We start from the raw sequence: 19,164 nt of genomic DNA, 5'->3' as shown, positions 1-19,164 counted from the left end.
TGATGACCCATAAAGAAACTATTGTAGTATTGTGATTAAAAATAATAATAATATGGAATTGACTGAATGTATAGTAGTAGTAGTAAGGATGACTCCAGGTTTCTGGTGTTTCCATATTGGATGACAGTGCTATTCACTAGGATAAGGAAACAGGAGGAGAAGAGAAACTTGAGGGATCTGTATAGGGGAGTGACAGCCACTCTCTGGAAAGCATTGACTTTGATAATGCTGAGAGATACAAGTAGAGCTGCCCACTATAAGCAATCTACTTGAATGGAAGCTCCTTTAGAGCAGGAATCTTGTCAGCTTTATTCTTAGCTATATCTGAATGCCATACACATAGGAGGCACTCAATATATATTTGATGAATGAATGAACAAATTACTTTATGGATTACTTTATGCATCCAGATCTTAAGGGCAAGATTGGGCAAGAAATCAAGAGCTGGGAATCATAAGGAGTCCACATGGACTTGGAAGTTTCTGAGAATAGAGAGAAAGATTGCAAACCAAGTGTTGAAATTTTCATTGAATGTTTGGAGGAAAGAATTATCAAAGGGAGATTTACAAATGGCAAAGTCAAGGAAGGGGAGATGATAGTGTATCTGAATGGTGTGTGTGTCTCAGCGAGATGGGAATTTTTCAAGCGGGTTGGTCAGTAATAGTTAAGACATAGCAGTGGGGAGTAAAGAGAACATTTACTTCTTTATCCTGAGATGTTACTTGAGAGTCCACTGCAAGAAAAGCAGCACCTAGGGGTAGGTCAGCTTCAGGTAAGGCCACAAGGTAGAAGGAGTGCTTCAAAAAGAGATTGGGAATATGGAGAAATTTGCTGATTATGAAATTTGCACTTTCATTCTCTGGACAGCGGCCGGAATGATTGTTTGAAAATGCCAATCTAATTATGCTTCAAACCCTGCAAGATCTGGGAAGAATAGAGTGAAGGGTCATTGGCAGGGTGGTGCCGAACAGCGTGGAGATCACATTGGGCTGAGGTTAGATATGTTGAGAGGGTAATCTCCGGAAGTTAAATGGACAAAAACAAAGATCATAATAGAATTTGTTTCTGTGATCTCTTTAGAGGGTTTGTGCACCAGACCTGGTGGCCAGAAGACTCAGGTCACTTTGGTATTCTTGCAGTACCAGCCACCAAGATCTCTGTATATGTGTTGCCTGGAATGGTGACATGAGATGGCATGGCATGACTTATTTGCACAACTGTGTTGGTTATAATTCAGGGATTAAAATAAGGTAAATAGAAGCCAGATTATTTAATGTTTTGTTTATCTGAAAAGCAATGGTTTTAAAGGGAAGAGACCTAATCAAATAGGCATTTTTAAGCAATCTCTCCAGCTGCTGTCAGAAAAAATCATAGTAGAGAGCAAAAGTGGGTGTAGGAGACTGGTCTGAAGTGATTTTCCAAGTCCAGGTGAGGGATAATAATGATTTAGACTAAAAGATGGGAAGATGGAGAGAAGTGGGCAGATATAAGAGAATATTTATATAGCAAAAAGAAATAGAACCATGGAAGAAAAAAAGGATCTTTCCAAGAGACAAGAGGAGAATCAGCCTTCGGGTGTTAACACAGCCAAAGGAAGAATGAGGTTTAGAAAGAAGGACAAATAACAATGTTGAATGATTCTGATCTAAAGTAGTAAGAAGCTAGTACTGTTTAGCACCTGTTATTTACCAGTCACTCTTAATAGGAGTCTTACATATGTAATCTTATTTAATGCTTACAATAATTCTAAGATTGTTATTACTATATTTTCATGACAAAATTGAGGCTCACAAAAAACATTGTTATATGTGACAAATTCAAGATTCTAACTTGTCTAATTTTAAATTTTAGTATCTGCCACATTTCCTCAGTTTTTTAAATTGCCATTTGGTGACTCCTCATCAGTTTAAAAATAGCTTTTCAGAGGGAGAAAAAAAATTTCATTAAATGTATACATGGAATATAAGACTAAGAGAAACATAAAAATATGAAAATGAGTCTTAGTCTTGAGGATAAATAGTAATGGCTATTATGATGTAACTCCTACTGATAAAATTAATGATGATAGTAAAGATGAAATGAAGAGGAATGTTTAAGCTTAGCAGTTGTTTGTTCTTTATATTTTTCTTATTATGTGAATGAAAATTGCAGACAGCATCTTTTTTACAATGCAAACATTTCATTTTATTCCCAAACTCTACTTATAACTTGTCAGAATTTTTTGTTTGTTTTTTTTTTTTGGTTTACACTGGGTAATTTTTTTTTTCATTTTAATCTTTTGCTTTCTTTATTGATGGCTTGTTTTGATAACTGTAATTTTCTCCTTTAGGTATTGGATCAGGAGTCAGTTTTCAGTTGAACAACCAACATAAATTCAACATCCTGATATTATATTCAACTACCAGGTAAGACTACCTACTTGATGACTTATGTGAGACATCAAAACTTCATTTTGAAATGAAGGAATTTCAAAAATGAAGGAGGATGGAGCCTGTTATGTACCTGTTGATGTTTAATATTTACATTTTTCTTACAGAAAGGAAAGAGATAGAGCAAGAGAAGAGCATACAAGTGCAGTCAACAAGATGTTTAGTCTACAGAATGAAGGGGATGATCAACAAGGAAGCCGGTACAGTGTAATTCCACAGATTCAGAAGGTGTGTGAAGTTGTTGATGGGTTCATCTATGTTGCAAATGCTGAAGCTCATAAAAGTAAGCATTCTCTTATTTTCTTTTTAAACACATTTTCTTTGTAAAGCAAATGAGAAAATATGTTTTTTAGGTTTTATTATGGCTTCTTAAGAATATAATAGTTAATTTTATCAATGTGATCCTGTGAACATTACTGTAAATAATGAGTTCTTTAACCTCAATGTGCATTAGGATCACCTGGGTAGCTTCTTAAAAACACAGCTGCCTGGTTCTTACCCTGGTGAATTATGAATCATAGATTTGGATTGTGGCTTTTTTAACCATCACCTTCAGAATTCTGATGCATAACAAAATTTGACACTATAACTGCGTGGTATTTTTTTGTTGTATCCTTCTGCACTTTTCCTATTGCTGTTTTGTCTGCTTCTGGTCCTATGCAAATAATTTATGCAAATAACTGAAATACTTTACCTTTGTTTTAATTATCTAGATAGTAGAGAGATATTTGAGGGTGGAGTATTTAATAAGTAGGTTAGTTAAGAAAACTCTATATATTCTGAATAATTGCCATACACAGTGCTACATAGGTATGAAATCAAAATATTATTGGGCTAATGTCAGTGTTATAATTTCCTCCTCAAATCCCTGTTAACAGTGCATAAATATATAATATTGTTCTCACTCAGAACTAGCAGCCCATTGCTGAATGGCCTAACAGAAGAGGCATGCCCATTTCTGGGAGTAAATCCTCTTTACCTCAGTTTCTGCTTTTCTTCTACATAAAATATCTACCATTAAATTGGAAGTTATGAGACACGCAAGAAAAATCAAAATGAAATGACCCATCGTTAAGAGAGAAAGCAGTTAGTGCTTACAGTCTCAGAAAGGGACATTAAAATTAACTATGGTTATTAATATGTTAAAGAATCTAGTGGAAAAGGTGGACAATATGTGTGAATGGATAGAAATTTTTGGCAGAAAGAAGCTATGAAGGAGATGGGAATGCTAAATATGAAAAATATAATAGGTGAACAATTCCTTCAGTGGACTTAGCCAAGGAAATTATTCAGTGAACCTGAAGATAGATCAGTTGAAATTATCCAAATTAACATAAAGAGGAAAAAAGAGTAGGAGTTGGGGAAACAGAGCATCCCAGAGCCAGGGGAACCTATCAAATGATCTAATTTAGAGGTCAGCAAACTTTTTTTCTTAAAGAAGTTAAGTATCATAGGCATATGGAGCTGTGTGATCTCTCAAAAGTTACTCAGCTCTGCTGTTATAGTGCAAAAGTAGCCATCGGTAATTTGTAAATAATTGGGCATGGGTGTTTTTCAAAAAATTTTATTTATAAAATCAGAGCTGCAGAGTGTGGTATGCCCAACTCCTGGTCTAACTTTATATATATACACACACATATATATATATTTTCAGAATTCCAAATATATATATATATATATATATATATATGTATTTAGAATCCCAAAATATGAAGGATGTAAGAACAGGGGAAAAGGAAATTTTGAACAGATAATGGCCAGAATTACTTCAAAATTTCTGAAAAACAAGCCACAGATCCAAGATGCTCAGAGAACTCCAAATCTAATAAATAAAATACATTTAAATACATCAAACTGATGAAAACGAAGGATAAGGAGAATTTCTTGAAGGCAGCCAAAGTAAAAGGAAATAAACATATAGAGGGCCAAAGGTAAGAGCAGAGACTTCTTGACAGACTTGCTGTAAGCTAGAAGGCAATGAAGAGAAATCTTTACAGTTTTACAAGGGTAGGAGTGGGGAACCTTATATCCATTGACTTTCAAACTTCGGTATGCATTGGAATTCTGAAAGTGATGGTTAAAAAAAACAGATGCCCAAGACGTAAATAAATCTTTCAAAAATGGAGACAAAATAAAGACTTTTTCAGACAAATAAAACCAGAGAAAGTTCATAATCAGCAGATTTGTGCTATAAGAAATATTAAAGGAGCAGGTGGGAGAATATGATTCTAGATGGGAAATTATATCTACAAAAAGAAATGAAGAACTCGAATAGAAACAGTATAGCTGTATATAAATTTTTTTTCTAATTTAATGTCATTATATAAAAGAAAATAGCAGTATATCGTTCATATATGATATTTTAAATTAAAACATACTAAAAATACAGCACAGCATGGAAGGGAGGAGATGGAATAAACTATTATAAGATTCTTCTACATGTGAAATTGTGTAAAATTATTTAAAGGTACTTTGTAAATCCTCGAGTAGCCATTAAAATGTAGCAGAGGTATAATTGAATAAGCCAGTAGTGAAGATAAAATGGAGTAATTAAAAACTTCAATCCAAAAGAAGACTGGAAAAGAGAGAAAAAAGAACAAAGAACAGAGGAACAAGTCAAAATCCAGAAATATGTGATAGATTTAAATGTACCATGTTGATAATTACATTAAATGTTTGTTTTCTGTTAGCACATAATATCATCTCCAACCTAGTGGCTTAAAACAACACCAATTTATTAGTTCACAGTTCTCTGTCAGAAATAGTAATTATGGCATGACTTTGTTCTCAACTTAGGATCTCATAGACTGAAATTAGGGTAGTCGATGGATTGCATTCCTTTCTATGAGGGAGGCGGGGAATTACTTCTTGGCTCACTCAAGTTGTTGGCTGAATTCAGTCCTTAATGTTATGGGACTAGGGCCATGTTTCCTTGCTGGCTCTCTGCTGGGGACTGCTGTCAGCTTCTAGAGGCCATCTTCATTCCTTGCCATATGACTCCTTGTGTCTTCAAATCCAGCAGTAGAGAATCTCTCACCAGGAAGAACCATATCCCTTTTAAGGGATCACCTGATTAGGTTAGGCTCACAGAGGAGGACAATATTTCTGTCTTAAAGTCAATTCTATTTTATAGCCTGATCACGGCAGAGATATCCCATCACATTTGCGGATTCCTCCCATGCTCAAGGAGGAGGGATTATACAAAGGTGTGAGTCATTGGGCATCATTTTAGAATTCTGCATCTCACAGAATGTCAGTGATTTACACACTCCAGTGACAGGCAAAGATTGTCAGTTTGAATAAAAAAGCTAGATCAAACTATATGTTTAATGTTTTGAAATTAAGCCTTTTGAAAGAAAGGGTAATGATAACTACAGAATTTGTGAGAGGAAAATATCTATATTGAAGTATCTTTGCTTTTAAACTATAGAGACATCTGAATGGTACTGATTTTTTTCCCTCCTCTGATTTTATCTAAATTTCTATCCTTGTAAGGCTACTTAATTTAATATTATAACAGATCAGTAAATAAACAAAGCAATAGAGACAGTTTGTCATGTTTGGATTCTGGTTATTTTTTGGTTTTCTTGTTTGGTTAATTTTTAAATTTATCATTTTAATCATTACAAGTAATGCAAATTAAGAGTTTTGACTATATTCCTTAGGACATGAATGGCAAGATGAATTTTCTCATATTATGGCAATGACAGATCCAGCTTTTGGATCTTCAGGAAGACCGATGTTAGTTTTATCTTGTATTTCTCAAGCAAGTGTAAAAAGAATGCCCTGTTTCTATTTGGCCCATGAGCTACGTCTGAATCATTTAAACCACCCGTGGATGGTAAGATACTATCTTCTTTGGTGAGAAAAATCTTACTTTATTTTTCCCGCTATATTTTATTTGATTTTATTCTTTCTTATTTTCTTGAATGAAATAGCACTCTAAAGTCAGTTTTAATAGCTTAATTGGTATAAGATATTTGATGAGTGTCAGTAAGTCTTAGCTGATCATTTGCTTCCTATTAGCCTCTCCTGTCGTACATATAGTAAGATATTGGGGATTGTTTTTTTAGATGCCACTATCATGATTTTTTAGCATTTATATATTATGTGTTACGACCATCAAAAATATAGATTCCATCTTACAGTTTCTTGCTCTCCAAATTTTCTTTTAGTAATGGTATCTTTTCATCAAATGAAACTGTACATGAAAGCCCCTAGGTAAAATAGATAAAAGAAAAATTAATATTGAAAATACTTTTGCCGAAAAAGAGGTCTTTCTTCCTCCCCCTCTCCCTTCCATGGAGCCCTGGAAACTCTTGGAACAGTTTGAAAGGTACCTTCTTAAGCGATGGGAGCTTTAGCTTATCATTAGGAGGAGGGGCAGTCTTTTTGCAACAAAATGTCACATTTATCAGCTGGGTCTGACTGTGTAGGTTCATTCAAAAAGGTTTTTGTTTTCAAAATGGATCCTTTGGAGGAATTTTTTTTTCCTAATACATACAAACAAGTCATGCAAATGGTAGATCTTCCCATTTCCAAAGCTGAGTTCCAAGATAAGTTATAAGCTTCATATTGGTAATAATTATGACATGAGATCTTATTTTTTATTTAAGCTTTTTAGAAGACAAAACGAGCTACTCATCAAGGTTTACTGGGATTCCTTTGGTATTTTTTTTTTTTTTTTTTAGTGTCTAGAAAAATGTTCCTCATAAACAAGATTTTGAACTTAGTTTCCTACTGATAACAGTCTCTCTTATCTGCTCATAGGTTCAGGATACGGAGGCTGAAACTCTAACTGGTTTTTTGAATGGGATTCAGTGGATTCTTGATGAAGTAGAATCTAAGCATGCAAGATGATCGTTTTAGACCTTGGGAACTGAAAAACCATTTGAAACTTGTTACTAAGGCCATGCTGTGGATATTTGCTCACTCAGCTCATTTTGTCCTGCTCTTTTGCAGGTAGGCTTTATATTGGATGGCTATAGCTGCTGTGTTTTTAATATAATTTTTGCTTTTACCTTAAATCAATTACAAAAAAAGTTTCAGCGCTAGCATTTAACCCTCAAATGAACCTTTTAAGATTTTTTTGATAATTTTTCTATTTTCTTTTTTTAAAATATTAAATTCCGTAAAAAAACAAGTTTGTGACTCATACTTTGTGGTTTCTGTTTTTTTCAGTTCAAAGATTGCCCTAGTTTTCTATAGGTTCTTTTCAAGGGTCCTTTAATGGTTATCAGAAAAGAAGTTTTTATCTACTTTAATAACTATACTGCTTAAAGACTAGAATATTCTGGAATTTCGTTTAATATTATGACCATACAATTTCTGTTTTTTTCTGAAACAGTAAAAGTTAACTTTATATCATATTTAATACTGATTAACTGAAAATAACTTTTCCTGGAAAGTTCATGATATTTTCAAATAACTTTGAAAGCTTATAAGGTACTAAAGCCACATTTTATTATATACTCAGAAAACATTCCAGAGATTTACAACATCATGACCTCCTCCTCACAAATTGCTTGCACTTTGCAGAGGAAACATTATGGCTGTCCAATCTCATTGGAAATGAGGAATTTTAATATAATAATAAGAGCATAGTATGTCCTGGTGGCGCTGCACCCAAAATAGAACTTTCATCCTATGAGTGGGAGCTATTTTGAAGAAAGGGTCCCCCACATCTCAGATACACTCATCCAGGACTTAGCTTTAGCAGCATGTAGTTGGGGGCAGAATGAGAAATTCTGCTCCTCCCATGATGCCTTGGAGAGGAAATCTTGTTTCCTTGGCTGCTATAGTCTAGATTGGAGTTTCCATCTTGCTGAATTGGAGGAGGGAAATAGGGAGTGGGTCTTGTTTCAGATCCCACAGACTGTTGCTGTTCTTACTGAGTTTTAATAGACTTTCTCTTTTTTAATAAATGTTTCTTTAATTGCTGTATGCTCTTAGGACCACTTACAGAGACTTAGGTTGTTCTTTAAAGTATTTTTTTTTTCCCCTAGGGAGCTATATCATGGAACTTCTCGTGCTGTTATGCCAAAAGTGGATTCCTTTTTTTCCTTTTAATATGAGTAATTGTTACCTCATTCATTCCTGATATAGGTATTCTCAAAGAACCGGCTTTGGATTGTATTGGTTTATTCTGTATTCTATTTCATTGATTTATACTCTAATCTCTATTTTTCTTTTTAGTTTTTCAATTTTTATTTCGTTTTCTCTTAGTTTATTAAGATAGAAACTTAGGTCATTGATCCTGTCTGCTAAATTCCAAGTTGATTTTCTTTTACTAAGGGAATGAGTGTCATTCTCATTTTTCTTTGTATGTTACAGAATTTTGTATACTGGAAAATACGAGTGTTAAATTTTGGAAACTCAGGATTTTGCAATTTTCTCCTATGAGTGATACTTTTTATTTAAACAATTAATGTGGTTAGACAAAAATTGCAGACTCTGTCCCTTGGGCAACAGTTCTGTTCTCAGTTCAAGTACTTAAAGCTATAGATTTCCCCATTAACTCTCTTTAGCCGCATCCACCCTTTTGATATATTGTATATTTTTTATTCAGTTAAAATATTTCTGATTTCTTGTGATTACATTTTTAACCCACAGATTATTTAATATTACTGTTTTATTGTTGTTTAATCTTTAATTCCTAGCTATTTTATTGTTATTGATATCTAACTCAGTTCTCTTTATCAGAGAACATACTCTGTAAAATTTCAGTCTCTTTAAATTTATTGAGACTTGCTCCATGGCCCAGTTTATGGTCCGTTTTGGTAAATGTATCACATATGCACTTGAAAAGTTTATGTCTTGTAGTCATTTGATGGAATATTTTATAGCTATTAGGTCAAGGTAGTTGATAATGTTCAGATATTGTATATGGCTTTATTGATTTTTGCATAGTTTTATCAATTACAGTCATTGAAATCTTCAACTGTAATTGTAGAATTGCCTATTTTTCCTTTTAATTCTGTCATATTTTGCTTCATTTTGATGCTATTTTTAGATTTGCACATGTATATGATTGTTCTAGTTTTCTGATGAAATAGCCCTTTTGTAATTATGAAATGCTCTTTTTGCTGATAGTACTACTCATTGTCTTAAAATGCATTTTCTAATATTAATATAACCACTTCAGCTAAAAAAAATAGCGCTCCGTTAGTATATCTTTTCCATCCATTTACAGACATCCTGAATCTAAGTGTTATCTGTTGTAAATAGAATATAATGAAGCTTGCTTTTCCTTTTTCTATTCTGGTAATTCCTACATTTTAATTAGAATGTTTAGATTATTTACATTCTAAGTGTTATCTGTTGTAAATAGAATATAGTGAAGCTTGCTTTTCCTTTTTCTATTCTGGTAATTCCTACATTTTAATTAGAATGTTTAGATTATTTACATTTAATGTGATTATTGATATGATTGTATTCAGATCTACCATTTTATTGTTGGTTTTTTATCCTTTCATCATTGTTTTTCCATTCCTTTTGTCCTATTTTGGATTATTTTAATATTTTTAGCAATCAACTTAAGTTTTCTATTTTTTTGCATTTTTTAGAAGTTGCTATAGTGATTGCAGTATATATCGCTAGTGATTAAAGATTTACTTAATATTATACTAATTTGTGTAATCTGTGGAATGTTGTAATTATATAAGTCCAATTATTCTTTCACCTACTCTTTTTGCTATAGCTGTTAAATGTGTTATACCTACATATAAGTTCCAGAAAACAGTGTTTCAGTTCTTGCTGGTACAGTCATATATATAATAAATAAAGTAAAAGAAAAAAATAAAAATAATGCACGTAGTCTTCTATATTTTTGAGATATATAAAATCCTGGGTTCACAGTTTTTTCTTTCAGTCCTTTCAAGATGTTTTTTTCTCTTCAAGCCTCTGTAATTTCTGATGCATTCACTAATTGCATCTTTATTCCCTTGTATGTAATTTGTCTATTTTTTTTCTTGCTTTCAAGTTTACTCTTTCTCTTGGTTTCCAATAGTTTCACTACAGTGTACCTAGGTATAGCCTTTTTTATCTAGCTTGGGAGTTATTCAGCATATTGGATATAGAAACTTGTGTTGCTCACCAAGTTTGGGAAATTTTGGCTCATAATTCATCAAATATATTTTCCCATTTTCTCCTTTTTTTTCCTCTTTGAGTCTCTATCGTGTAATACATGTGTTACCATTTATTACTTAACCTGTCTCCGGGACTTTGCTCATTTTTTCCAGTCTTTGGGATCATTTCAATTGATTAATCTTCAAGTTCCTAAACTCTTTTTATATCTATTTTCCTGTTAAACCAATCCCATGAATTTCCAATTTAGATGTTGTATTTGTTCTACAATTTCCTTTGGTTCTCTTTTTCTGCTTGCCCTCCCCACCACCCCAAGTTTCTTTTCTTCTCTTTGGGAGTATATGTTCCCTTACATCACTGAGAATGGTTGTAATTGCTGCTCTAAAAAATCTCGTCTGCTAAATTCCAAGTTGATTTTCTTTTACTAAGGGAATGATTGTCATTCTCATTTTTGTTTGTATGTTGCAGAATTTTGTATGCTGGAAAATATTTAAATAATTAATGTGGCTAGACATAAATTGCAGACTCTGTCCCTTAGACAACAGGTCTATTCTCAGTTCATGTCTTTAAGTGAGCAGCTTGAGTTGGTTTTGCATACAAGGTTCAGCCAAAGATACAGACAGGGAATTGGGGGATTCCTTTCCTGGCCTTTTCTTTTCCAAGGCTTCCCTTTTCTCTCGAGTGACTGCAGTTGCCCTGTGTCAATACTCTGATTCCCTAGGCCAGAAGGGCTGTAATTATTCTGCCAGATCCCTGGGCATGATGTACATCAACAATGCCTACCCCCAGTCTACAAGTTTACAAAAAGTGGGCAATTACTCTGTAGAATTTCCCTCTTTTGAGAGTGTACTCCACCACAGAATTTGCCTGATTCTCTTCACTATTCAGTGATATAAGGTAGCTCCCTTTTTGGATTATGTCCTCTGCAGAAGAGTTAAATCCAGTTGAGCCATTCCCAGGACCAAAAGCATTCTGGCATTTTGGCTATATCTCTGTATTATCTTTTTAGTGATTGCTCCAGGGATTATAATACACATCTAGAAATAAAATTTTAGTTTATTTTCCCTTAGGCACTTCAAAGATGTAATTCCATTATCTTTGGCTTACATTGTTTCTGACATGTGTCGGCCATCATTGCTATTTTTGTTCCCTAAATGGAATGTATAATGCTTCCTTGGCTGCTTTAATTTTTTTTTATCTTTAATTTCCAGTAGTTTTATGTGTCTAGGTGTGATTTTCTTACTTTTGAACTAAAGAACTAAACCTCTTGGATGTTTGGTTAACCATCTTTCATGAGTTATTTATTTTTAAAAAATATTTTCTCTCCTCCTCTCCCCTTCTCCCCCTCTCCCCTTTTCCCCCTCTCTCCTTCTGTCCTTCTTTCCCTTTCTCCCTCTCTCCCTCTCTCCCTCCCTCCTTTCTTTATTTTTCATGCCTACAGCACCTGGTCTTCCTAGGTGGTCACCCATCCAAGTACTAACCAGGCCCGACCCTGCTTCGCTTTTGAGATCAGACGGAATTGGGCGTATTCAGAGTGGCATGGCCATAGACTAGCCAATATTTTTAAATATTTCCCCTGCCCAATTCTTTTCACAGCGTGTGGAACTCCACTTGCATATTATGAAATCATTTGGTATTGTTTCACAGGTCTCTGATGATGATAGTTTAAATTTTTTTTTCTCTCCGTGTTTCAGTTTAGATATTTTCTATTGACCTGCCTTTGAGTTTACTGTTCTTTTTTTCCTATTCTGTCAAGTCTCTCTTATATCCATGCATTGTTAAGAATTTTAGTCATATTTTTTAGTTCTAAAATTTCGCTTAGCTCTCTTTAACAGCTTCCCTTTTTCTGCTAAAATTCTTGATCTATTTTTTACACTGCATCCTTCATATTTAAATTATTACTTTAAAAATCATTTTACTAATTTCAATATCTAGGTTATCTTAGCACACTTCTATTGACTTTTTTTTTCTCGATTTGGGGCTTCGTTTTTCCTTTTTCTTTATATGTTTCATTAAAAAATATGCAGGGAATTCTTAAGAGAATAGCAGATTGTAAACTAGACAAACTATGCAACATTGCAGACAATCCATTCTTTCTATTTTTTTAGTTAGCCAGGGTGACTTAGAGCTGGTTCATATCTTTAATTTACGTGTGTGTGTGCGCGCGCGCGCGTGTGTGTGTGTGTGTGTGTGTATGACATTGGTTAACGAAGTCCAGTAAGTTTCAGGTGTACAATTTAGCAGTAAGGCATATATATTGCATTGTGTGTTCACCTTCCATAGTTAGATTTTTGTCATCACATATTTGACCTCTTTTACCCCATCTACTTCCCCCTCTCACCCTACTCTCTGGTAACCAGTAGTCTATTGTCCATGTCCATGAGTCTCTATTTGTCCTATTTGTTTGTTGTTTTTAGGTTTGTATCCTACATATAGGTGATAGCACGTGGTTTTCAACTTTTTCTGTCTGGCTTATTTCACTTAGCATGATTATCTCAAGGTCCATCCATGTTTCCTCTTTCAAATCAGATTATATCCCTCATTTCTTTTGTGCAGCCGTGAAGGAGCTGATCTTATTGAAACTATAATATCTAAAGGAATTTGGTTGCCTGTCTAGTCAGTTGTAGTTCATCTCTGATGTGATTCCAGCAGTACCCTGAAACCTAAGCACTCATCAAACAGTGAGGCTTTTTTCTGCTTTTCAGGACTGTCTTCTTTGTTTCTTACTAGAATTCTTGTGGAGGAAAATTGTCAGGCTCAACAATTTGTTTTCACATGTGGAGTTCTGTTTACAATCTATTACACCAGTCACATTGTCATTAAAAGCTTTGGTGGTATTTTTCTCACCACAGCAAAATCTCTCTTCCTATAATATGCCTGCTTGTCCATTCACAGATACCCAGGATAGACAGTTGGTCTCATAGAAGCAGCATAGCTCTTTGATTACCAAAAGGAGCCTGTTTCTCTGGGTTTTAGTATCTGCTGTTCTTTTATGGCTTAAAGTAAAATTTTCATTTTATCCTGTGTTTTCATGTTACAGTAACAATCTTTTGTGACCTTCTTTGTGCTATCTGAAAGCAAAACTCTTGGTGTGTACACTCTTAGACACCTTATGATCTCCTAAATCACAATGTTCATTTATTAAAACATTTGTAGCATTATGGCCACACACAGTAGCTAAATCATACTATTTAATTAATATCACATATTTTGAAAAGTTATGCGCTCTTATTTTCCCCATGATTTTCATCATTATTTCATTTTTACTATATAGTATGACAACTTTACCTTTTTCTAATGGATTATGTGTGCCTTTATATTCTTTGACCCTTGGGATAAATCCTGAGCAAGTTTGTATAACATGTAAGATCTGGACCTTGTTACAGTGACAGCAAATTAAATTTCTTTTATTTAAAATTTTCTAGCTGCTTTTTCTTCCTATACATCTGTATAAGAAATTGTTAGAGGCAGCATAGATAGCTAAGTCATTAAGTGCATGAACCCTAAAACCAGATTGGTCTGTATTTAAATCTTAACTTTATCACTGTGTGATCTTGGGCATGTTGTTTATCTTCTGTGTGCCTGAGTTTCCTTAATTTTAAAATGAAGGTAAATAATATTTACTTCATAGGATTCTTAAAAGCTTTAAATAAATTGATATTTTAAAGTATTTAGAACAGTGATTGGTATAAAAAAAAGTGCTCTAAAAGAATTTGTTGAAGAAATAAGTTTTGATGCACAGAACAATACCATTACCAAAATGAGTTTTTATTTTTAGTCTCATAAGAAAAACTTGATGTAAAAACCCCCATTTACTTAAGGAGGCACATAAAAATCTATCAGTCGACCTGATAAAATAATTCAGGGGACTATTAGGCTCTTTATTTTTCACAGAAATAGAGAAATTATAGTTAAAATGAAAATTTGACAAAGGACTTTTTAACTTTTCTATTTGTCATGAATATCACTATCAGTTTTATACCGGAGTACATCGAAGGTCATGTTCTATTTTCTACTTTCTTCTTGCTGCTTTTCTGCATCTCATTTCAGGAAAATGCAAGAGTTATAGGTAAAACAATTTGTCTCTCACTTAATGCATTTATCAAAATCAGTCCTATAATTTTATTTTCCGACATTCTTAATAGGAAAATATACCAACACATCTGTTAAATGGTTATTCTTATTTGGTTCTAGGAACTATATCAATAATGGCATTAGGACAAAATTTTTTTGTTTTGCGTTTTAATATGAGTGTAAAATTACAGTCTTAGTTCATTTGTCAAATGACGTTGTGACCAATAAGACTATTCTTAAATTCTGAAAAATATGACAGTGCTATCCCCAGATTTCCAGAGGTGGTACTATTGCTACATACAGAAAGACAATCTGTGACCCAAAAATAGCTATTTTATCTTAACTTTTACAATTTTGATCAGATTGGTTTTTAATAGCATTTTCTAAAGTATATTCTAAAATATAGTAATTTCCTTCATAACAGTCAACATAACACTAGTTCTTAGTAGGTTAATAAAGTTAAGCAGGTTACACAGGACTTCTCAGAACCTTTAATATGCTGATGTAGCATGTGAATTAAGGTCATTTACTGTGGGACATTTCTCATACTTACTATCCTTTCCACAGAATATATTTAAGGATATATGTAATTCTAAGAAATTATTTGTTTCATCTAGGTTTTCTAGTTTACTTGCATAGATATTTGTAAATTACTATCATGATTTTTTAACCTTTTTTTCAGTGATAAATTTCTGTTTATCATTTCTTATTTTGAATTTGTATGCTTTTTCCTTTTTTCCCTCTTTATTTGGTTAGTGAGTGCTTTGTCTATATTATTACTTATTTTTTCAAGAACTAGTGTTTTGATTTCTTTAGTATTTTTCTTTTCTCTCTTGTACCTTATTAGTGTCTGCTGGTATTTTTGTTCTTTTTTTCTACTTTATGTTTATTTTATTGTACTTTTTCCAGCTTTCTTTGTTGGACATTTAATTGCTTTCATTCTTTCATTTTATACATATTTAAAGCTACCAATATTTTTCTGATTGCTGTTTTTATTGTATTCCATAGATTAAGGTAATATTTTTATTATAATTCTGTAGAAATTCTGAAGTTTTTATTTCCTCTTTTCCAAAGAACTGTTTAATAAAAGATATTAACTTTTTCATTGAAGAGTCTTTTGTTTTTTGTTTTTAATTTTTAGATATTGTTTTGTAATCAGAGAATACGGTATTAATTTTACTTTATAAAACTTATAGAGGTTTTGTGGTGACCTCATAGAAGGTCAGGTTTATTGAATGTTTCATGTACACTTGAGAGGAAGATATGTTCTTTGTGATATGTGTCAAGAAAATCTACCTTATTGATTATAGTATTTATGTTGTGTATATACTTATTTTTTTGGTCCTTTTGATCTGTTTTTGAGAATAAACTGTTAAAGTCCCCTGTTATTACTGTATTTCTGTTTCTCATATTTTCTGTAATTTATGCTTTGTTAAGGAAGTTACTGCATTATTAGGTGAATATATATTAATAGCCATTATTTGTTCACTGTGAATTGGGTCCTTTAGCTGTATGAAGTAAACTCTTTGTCTTATTTAATATTTTCAAGCCTAAAGTCTCCCTTTGGGAATATCAGGATTTTTAATTTACTTTCATGGTCTAGCTTTGCTGAATCAGTTTGTTTTAAGTGGGTCTGTTTATTTAACAGTTGGATTTGTTTGGCAGTTGGGTTTTGCTACAAAAGCTAATTCGAAGATTTTTTTTATTTAATCAGTTAAGTCAATTTTTATTGATATGATTATCACATATTATTTTAGGTAATATTTACTGTGTATTGTTTATTGCATTTCCTTTTTATCTTGTCTATTTTCATATATTCTCTATCTTAATATTGTAAGATTATTAAATATGTATTTTATACCTTCTGTGTTTATATTTTTGTTCTTGTTATCTTTATTCTAATAACTTTGTTAATGCTCACCCTTTTAGATGTTTTCCCTCACTTTCTTGCTCATCCTTTTTACCTCTCTTTATTTCATTGTCATTATTTTGTCTTTTAATTTTTGCATATGTTCCTTATTACATCTCAGCCTATGGATGTCATCCAGTTTAGTCTTTATTTCAGAGATGATTATTTCTTTATCTTCAATTTTGTTCCAGAGTTCAGTCAACTCTCATTTCACATCTTCCTGTTTTTATGTTCATTTTCATTTTGAACTTTAAAAAAAATTCCTTGAGATGTTTTTCACATTGCAAATGCTTGTTTATGGATATGTAATTTAGATTTGACATATTTTGTTACAGTTTTTTTCTTTGTTTTTCGGAAATTCTATCATCTGATGGAATTCCATCAGATGTTTTGCTTTTCTTTTTTTTTTCCTATTACAATACCTTTAGTATGGATGTTGTCTTTTATTGTCTGTTAATTCTGGAATATCTTATATTTTTCTAGACCAGTAATAACAGTTGTACGTAGAAAAGGATGTTTGGTAGCTTATTAGATTTCTTAGCTTAGGAGTGCCTTCTGTTGTTGTGGTGAAGTGCATTAGTTGAGGGCACAGAGGAGAGAAAATAATGTCTTCTGATGTTTCAATTTTCATTTGTTTTCATAGAACCTTTAATTTATACCACTTCTTTTCTTCATTTCCCCCACCCTTAAATCCCTAGGAATCCGTCTTCAAAGCCATTTCCCCCTTCCACATCTTTCCACTCTTCTCAGAAGGGGTCATAACTTCCAACTCTGTATGCACTTTCAAGGCCCTGCCTCTCAGTTCCCCATAGCCAGAACTCTGAAAATCCAGATATAAGATTTATTCTCTGCATTTATGCCTTCAGGGTGGGACTCTTGTCTTTTGGAAAATGTTTATATTTGTATTCCACACCTCCAGTGTCCACTTGCTGCTCTTTAGGGTGCTCCAGAAGTGGCTCTGCTTGTTTCTGAATATTTATTTTTCTAGTTACATGAAAATTGAAGTCTTTTTCTGTTTTTTTTTTTTTTTTTTTTTCCATGCTATAGGCATAGCTATTGGTAGTTTTATTCATTCTCTCTGATCCGTATGGTATTCGGACAATGTGTGGTTTCTAATTTTAGGTTGCTCCATTATTTGGTGGGATTCCAAAATCAGATAATTTAATTTAAAAAAAAATGTAATTGTTATGCACACCTTCCTTTTTTTGAACTGCACTTTCCCTCCTTATGATTTTCGCACATCAATCCTAGTTGTGTCTTCTGAGACAACATAGAGTAAATCAGATTTCTCTTTTATGTTACAACAAAAGCTGTTCCCCAGCCCATACAGTCTTTTTTCCTCTGGAATAATCATTCGTCAGTTCAACCACTACACAGGTGGTAGAGCTTCAAGCTCCATCTGATCACTCTCTTTATCAGAGATGCTAACTTCATAGGTTCATAGATTCCTATATATTTACCAGCATAACTTGAGGACATTATTACCATTGGAAGAAGCCAACAGTTTGGGGAATTGAGTAGCAAATCAAAAGTTCACTCTTAGACCAATTACTTTCCTTGGTCTAAATACAATGACACATAAAGAAATAAAAGAAAATTGAAAATGAGAATAAAACATGTTTTTACATTTTGCTTTCAACAAAGGATAGTCATCAATTGGCTTATCCACAAATATAGCAAGTATTTGTTCTGACTGGAAGAACAGTTAATGTGGCTAAATGTTTCAAACAAAATGTAGAATAGCCTTAATAAATATGAATACTTATAAATTTCTTAATTAAGGCTATTGCTACAAAGTGAATTTCAATGAAATAAGAGTACTGCTTTGATTTCATTTTGTGTCATTGACATGTTATGACTTTTTATGTACTGATGCAAACAAATCCTAAGGTTGCTAAAAAATTTCATGGAGCACAGTATATTTAGGGGGATCAAATAGGATAATGATAGAAGAACGAGGGGAAATTGGATGAGGCAGTGAAAGTTGAGAATGTAGAGTGAGCATAATATTGGTAAGAATTTTCTTACAGATTTTGGTGGTGACTGTTGTTGAAAACCAAAAATGGGACTGAATGAAGCTAAATGATGTATTTTCCTTATGTGACTTTCCTACCTTCACATCCATCTGATCTCTTATCTTTATTAAAGACCAAAGAAATAAACTCAAGATTTGAGTACAGAAGGCAATATAAACTTAAGCCTAGAGGATAAAGTATTTAAATACCTATTAACTAGTTTGGGACTATAGGAACAAAGAGTCCCAAATCGACATAAATATGTATCACTACTTGCTTCACAAATTTGGGTAATAATATGGAAACTCCCTTATATTTGTACATACTTTTCTAGTTTATATTCCTCATATTATCATTAAGTTTTTAGATAAACTGTATATACAATGTGAGGCTCATCAAGATTAAGTGCCTTGTCCATAGACACCCAGTGACAGAGCCATTAATCCCATGTGTTCTATAGTCATGAGAACACAGTCTGTTAGGAAAGTACAGTGTAATTTATCATTAGCCTCAATATTTAGGTACTTCTAGACCTTAGTCTTGTGATTTTCTAGTAATAGAACTAGGCTAATCAAAAACTTAAGTGTTCAACACACATTTATATGTATAGCCACCCATATGTATACATATGTAAATGTAGATATCCATACCC

General features: G+C 32.9%; 1 protein-coding gene and 1 pseudogene across 5 annotated transcripts in view; one reads left to right on the top strand and one right to left on the bottom strand.

Moving 5' to 3' along the window:
* The window catches only part of FBXO4 (F-box protein 4), a 208,585-nt gene that overhangs the window by 4,955 nt on the left and 184,466 nt on the right, over nt 1–19,164 (top strand). For 2 of the 5 annotated variants that reach the window (XR_004952554.1, XR_001595701.2), the window contains exons 4-7: nt 2,330–2,405; nt 2,537–2,712; nt 6,095–6,270; nt 7,200–7,391. Coding sequence is in view for 2 of the 5 variants with exons in the window: in XM_016135498.2 (XP_015990984.1) it covers nt 2,330–2,405; nt 2,537–2,712; nt 6,095–6,270; nt 7,200–7,289 (518 nt within the window). In the remaining 3 variants the exon portion in view is untranslated. Of the gene's footprint in view, nt 1–2,329; nt 2,406–2,536; nt 2,713–6,094; nt 6,271–7,179; nt 9,801–19,164 lie in introns of those variants that run through there. The other 3 variants (XR_001595700.2, XM_016135499.2, XM_016135498.2) reach the window with 3 other exon arrangements.
* LOC118607126 lies at nt 11,947–12,065 on the bottom strand (annotated as a pseudogene).

The sequence above is a fragment of the Rousettus aegyptiacus genome, unplaced genomic scaffold (genome assembly GCF_014176215.1).
Source record: "Rousettus aegyptiacus isolate mRouAeg1 unplaced genomic scaffold, mRouAeg1.p scaffold_m13_p_8, whole genome shotgun sequence".
NCBI lineage: Eukaryota > Metazoa > Chordata > Mammalia > Chiroptera > Pteropodidae > Rousettus > Rousettus aegyptiacus.
This window is presented reverse-complemented; position numbering and strand designations above follow the sequence as displayed.